Here is a 6,000-nt window from a genome sequence, read left to right as displayed (position 1 = left end):
GACCCTCTGACAATGCAGCACTCCCTCAGTACTGACCCTCCGACAGTGCGGCACTCCCTCGGTACTGACCCTCCGACAGTGCAGCGCACCCTCAGTACTGACCCTCTGACAGTGTGGCACTCCCTCAGTACTGACCCTCTGACAGTGCGACACTCCCTCAGCACTGACCCTCTGACAGTGCAACACTCCCTCTGTACTGACCCTCTGACAGTGCGGCACTCCCTCAGTACTGACCCTCTGACAGTGCGGCACTCCCTCAGTACTGACCCTCTGACAGTGCGATACTCCCTCTGTACTGACCCTCTGACAGTGCGGCACTCCCTCAGTACTGACCCTCTGACAGTGCAACACTCCCTCTGTACTGACCCTCTGACAGTGCGGCACTCCCTCAGCACTGACCCTCTGACAGTGCGGCACTCCCTCAGTACTGACCCTCTGACAGTGCGATACTCCCTCTGTACTGACCCTCTGACAGTGCGGCACTCCCTCAGTACTGACCCTCTGACAGTGCAACACTCCCTCAGTACTGACCCTCTGACAGTGCGGCACTCCCTCAGCACTGACCCTCTGACAGTGCGACACTCCCTCAGTACTGACCCTCTGACAGTGCGACACTCCCTCAGTACTGACCCTCTGACAGTGCGACACTCCCTCAGTACTGACCCTCTGACAGTGCGGCACTCCCTCAGTACTGACTCTCTGACAGTGCGACACTCCCTCAGTACTGACCCTCTGACAGTGCGGCATTCCCTCAGTACTGACTCTGTGACTGCAGTACTTTCTGATACTACTTACTTAGAAGCGTTGCATTGCTTCTATGATACTTCCGTTAAATATTTTGAAATACTAAATGTGCACAAGGGTGTGTTTATCGTAGAGCAGTTCACACTTAGAGATGATCAGATACTGTCTGTAAAATAATGGAAAGAATATACAGCTTGATTTATTATTGAGTTCTTACAGTTGAACGGAGTGAGGAAGCGGGTGCGACAGAGGTTTGAACTGTTAGAGTAGGAATAGATTGATGTTGGGTCGGGCTTTAACGTGCAGGGAGTTGGTGTTTGCACATTCTCCCTGTGTCTGTGCGAGTTTCCTCCAGGTGCTCTAGTTCCTCCCACAGTCCAGAAATGTGCACGGTAGGTGAATTGGCCATGCTCAATTACCCACAGTGTACAGGGATGTGCAGGCTAGGGGTATTGGCCAGGGAAGTGCATGGTTACAGGGATAGGGTAGTGGGGTGGGTCTAGGTGAGATGTTCTTCGGATTGTCACTGTGGACTTGACGGGCCTAATGGGCTGCTTCCACACTGTAGGGATCCTGTGATTCTAGGGAGCTTTAAGAATGTGCTTCTGTCCGGAATCCTCCAGCACTGGCTTTGATCAGAGGCTGTTCCCACACATACTACAAAACCCAGTACATAACAAACAAACAATCAATTATTATTGAAAAAGTTTATTAAATGTAAATATTTCAACGCATCATAATCACTGCTGTTGAATAAAACTCAGTACGGTAAGGAAATTTTATTATTACAGAGCTCTGAGGGACAATACATTGCATCAAATACCAAACATTCAAAGTTAATCACACAAAATATTTATGGCAAAATCGGTCAGGTTTCTGCACAGCAGAAGCATCAATTAAGTTTTAAAGCTTCAAATTTCCATGCAAATGATCAGTTCGGTATGAAATAACTGTACAAATAAACCGATCTGTTAATGATCTATGTATATATAAAACATTGGTAAGATTTGCAAGTTAGGAGAACCGAGGCATTAAGACCTGAATTTAGTCCCTAGTAATGAAGACTAGTTCTATCAGTACATTAGTGCTTCATATAGAGGTGGCTGTGGAATGAAGGTGAGATGGATCCCTTTACAGACATAGGTCTGACCTGTTGCATGTACAGGCTAGGCATGAATCAGGTGGCCCTTTTCCCTCTCCACATACCAGAGTGCACCCAAAGCAAATGTCTCCTTCAATTCATGTCAGCAGGCAATCTTCAGTGATCACAGTGCATTAAACTTTCTGAGCCAATGATTACTAGCATCTGTGAGGGAGGAGGACAAGAATGAACTGACACCAGAAACCCCATCCCTATTCCTACCCCACACCCTCCCACACACCTAATACACCCATACACCCACTCACCCGACACATACAAAACCACAGGCCCACTACCTTTCTGCCTTGTCTCCCCAATCATTGAGCGTCACTCTCTCTTTCTTACATCTAACGGAGGAGTGAGGGATGGAGTTGGGAGAGGGGCCTGTTCCACTAACAAGGTCATCCACTGGTTCCCAGCTCTCACTCTCCCAGAGAAACAACCCTGAGGCATTGTCTACCTCATGGGCCCCAACCATCAAAGGACCAACTAACCAGAAATCAGAAAGGACTCCAGGCCATTTTCCTGGGGTTTTGATGGGTAGGGCCTTTAAGGAAAACAGTTGAGTTCCATTGACATTTTTGAAGATTTCCTCATTTGAATGATTTCTGGTCTGTTTCCTCCATTGGGAACAGTCAACATGTAGGGACTCTGCACAATGGGGTTTACCACCGTCCAACTCACTGATGGGAATCTTCAGCACTTCATCAGTAATGTTTGTTCAGTATTTCCTACATTTCAGTGTGGATCAGGTAGAACTGAAGTGGATTGGAGACTAGTTCCTCTGGAGGCGGAGGGGGAACAAGTCCAGAGCAAAGGGGCAGAATCTTCAAATCCACACCAGGCTGTGTGGGAGATGGGGCATCAGGAAACACTTGTCTATGGGGGTGCGGAACTTCCTCCCTCTGGAAGATGACTGAAGCTGGAGATCAGGTAACATTCCCAAACGGAGATGGATGGATTAATTTCAGGTAATGAAGAATTACATCATCAGGCTAGCTGGATGGAGTTACCATATGGATCTACCCTGAGCTGACTGAGTGGTGAAATAGGCTCCAGGAACTGGCCAGTCTTCTCTATCTATTGTTTCCTTCCACAGAAAGCTGGCTCCATTGTACCAGTTTTGCTTGTTGTGACTTTTCTGCGCAGAATTAGCAAGATTAGCTTTGGGAACCACTGGTTCAAAGTCCCCTCTTTCTCCTGAACTTTCTGTAGTCTCCAGTCTGTAAGATACCCACATAAAATAATGGAAGGAGTGTATAGATTGATCTATTAATACATTCTTTTGAGTTTAACAGATCACTGATGTGCAGGGGATCCAAGTTTTCACTTTAAGAGTGGGAATGGATTGGATATTGTGTAGGTCTACATTTCCCAGGTAGTAGGAAGTTCCTGAAATGGAGCTCTGGCTGGTGGTCGCATGGCCTTTGAGAATGAGAGAGAGAGAGCTGTATTGGTTCGTGACTGTGACAGGGGTCATTTCATGTTGGTCTTTATAAACTGTCACCTCTTGAAGAGGAAATTCTCTGATGTTTTCTTTCTCTGGTCTTTGAGCCTCTGGAATTAATGGGTTGAGGATGAAGGAAGGGTCCCATCAATGATGCTCAGACTGTCACGATGGTGAGGCAGTGTGAAAGCTCGTCCTCTTACAGTTACTCCATAATCTCGGAAAGATAAGCAACATAGCACCTGCTATTTTACAGAACGTCAAGTCCGAGGAATGTGCAGTTTTCCAGAATGTTGGTAGGTAGAAAGGATGGAATAAATACCATTACAGTGAGACCAGATCATTTCCACAGGATAAACAGGAAAATTTTAAAAGAAAGGGAAATTCAGGAAGTGCTGGTGGAATACGTCCTTGTTTGATACTGAGAGATGAGGGTTTATTTCCAGTCATTTTGGATATCTGCTTCATTCTGACTCAATATTTTGAAATTTAGTGGATTCTCCACGTTTCCTTTCAACATTGTCACTAATTCTGACATTCCACAAACATCAAAATCAAGGCTCTTGCAGCAGTGGATACTTGCCGCCTTCAGCTGGTCATGGTTTGGGGAACAATCTATTGAGAAGTTTAATTTCCTCTCTGCAATATTTTCCACTGGAGCTTGAATGTTCAAATCCTATGTGCAAGACTTTAAGGCAAATGTTAACACACACAGTAATGGGGTCATGAGTAAAAACATACAGGAAGCACTGAATTCCCAAGTTAACTGACCGACATAACGACAGCATGTACATATGATGAAACCATGATGTCATGTGTGAAGGCTATGCCAGGGATGGGGCACAAGCTGCAGATTAGAGCCAGTCCTCTCAGAGAATACCAGTTTTCTGCACTCAAATTGATAAAGCTTTCTGACTTATGCACAAAGTCACTGACTAGAACCAAATTCCTACGAAGAAGAGATACAAGATGTTTGTAGGGTTTTATCTTTCTTTAAACATTTTGAAAGACAGGAATTTGGTTCCCAGTCACTTGGATGTATCAAAAGTTGGACAATGCTCCAATGAAGCTGCTTGAGATGGTTCACTATGTTAAATGCTCTACATAAATGCTTATTGTTGTTGGTGTAGCCTTATTTTTGATGGATGGGGAAAGTCAAGTCCCTGTGAAAAGTTCAACGTCTGTGTCGCTCATCTTCAGGCTTCACATTCCTCACGTTCAGAATCTTCATCAATGTTTTACTCATGAAATATGGCCTGTCAGCCGATCCATCATTCCTCTCTAAATCTTCCACTACAGACAGGAATTACAGGCAGTGATTACAAGCATCTCAGTACCATTTTACACATCAATCCAGATGGTGCCAAGGCTGCAATCACACAGCCTCATTACAATTCACTGCAAAATTAATGGGAACTCACCTCCCTATCCTGTGATGGGCCAGTCTAACATACATTGGAAATACCACGGGGGAGCTGTGGACAGAACAAGGGGCAGAAGACTTGAACCGGAACCAGGCCATTCGGGGGACATCAGGGAACACTTCCCTACATGGAGATGTCTGTGGATGTATGAAACATTCTCCGCTTGCCCCCTCAGATATCTCTTGAAACTGTGAATCCACAAGATCATTCCAGCTGAGACTGAGCGAGTATTGCAAGTGTGGGGCTCTTGTAGCACAGTGTATTGTTCCTATCTTTGACCTAGGAGGCCTATGCTCATGACCCACCTGCTCCAGAGAGGGATGTGTAATGATGTTTCTGATTGGGTGTGTTGGCAAGTATCAAAGATGTTGTTAAGGATGGGTTACTACAAGGCTAGCCAATGGTATTAACTAGTAATTCAAGCAAGAGCTGGCTGAATGGCCTCTTACTGATGTGACATTCCTATCTTTCGCTGGCTTTGATCCCACGGTATGATGTTGGGAATACTAATCCTTTTGACGTTCATGTCCTACTAACCATTTCTGCTTTCCTTCAAACGTGCAGTCAGGACAGTGGTATCTTGCCCTGTGTAGCATACAGTGGAAATTTCAAGAGTTGTCCCATTAGCCCAGCACCTACACTTCCATTCCCACTGCCAGGTAAGCAGGACCCCTTTCCCAGTATTCCCCAGTTTCCTTTTGAAAGCTATGATTGAATCTGCTCCTACTGCCCTTTCAGGCAGCACATTCCAGATCCCAACAACTCTCTGTGCAAAACAATCCCCCTCATCTCCGCCTCTCTGGGGATTTTCCCCAGTTCCCTTCAATCTCTCTCCCTCTATTCACTGAACCTCCTGCCCTTGGAAACATGTATTTCTGATTTATTTGACTGAATCTCAATCAAACCTCCTCTTAGCATCTCCAGCTCGAAGGAGAGCTATCCCAGATTTGCTCATTTGAAAAGTCAAATGCAAGTTGTTGTATCTATAGGAATAATTCCCAGCAGTGAACAAACAGTGCAACATGGAGTTTATACATAAATATAAACAGCACCATAATCATTGTATTCATACATCGTGTACAAATGCTTTCAGGATTAGCAGTGAATTTTTTTTGTTTTTTTTCTTTCCTAATATATTTATTAAAACTATATCCATCCTAAATAGTAAAAAAAATACACAAGAGTGTAGCCCTGTACCCTATATATAAAGGCAAATATATTACAGATTTGTTATCATTGCCTGA

At 44.8% G+C, this 6,000-nt stretch overlaps 1 protein-coding gene across 3 annotated transcripts in view; it reads right to left on the bottom strand.

Moving 5' to 3' along the window:
• Window positions 1-1,480: 1,480 nt before the first annotated feature.
• slc44a5b (solute carrier family 44 member 5b) overlaps window positions 1,481-6,000 on the bottom strand; it is a 276,251-nt gene continuing 271,731 nt past the window's right edge. For all 3 annotated transcript variants that reach the window (XM_059648177.1, XM_059648181.1, XM_059648178.1), the window contains one exon: window positions 1,481-4,625. In XM_059648177.1, the coding sequence (XP_059504160.1) occupies window positions 4,507-4,625 (119 nt within the window). In that variant the 3' untranslated portion in view covers window positions 1,481-4,506. The remainder of the gene's footprint in view (window positions 4,626-6,000) is intronic.

This window comes from Stegostoma tigrinum, chromosome 8 (assembly GCF_030684315.1).
Source record: "Stegostoma tigrinum isolate sSteTig4 chromosome 8, sSteTig4.hap1, whole genome shotgun sequence".
NCBI lineage: Eukaryota > Metazoa > Chordata > Chondrichthyes > Orectolobiformes > Stegostomatidae > Stegostoma > Stegostoma tigrinum.
The sequence above is the reverse complement of the archived record's forward strand: the minus strand, read 5'-3'. Positions and strand labels throughout refer to the sequence as shown.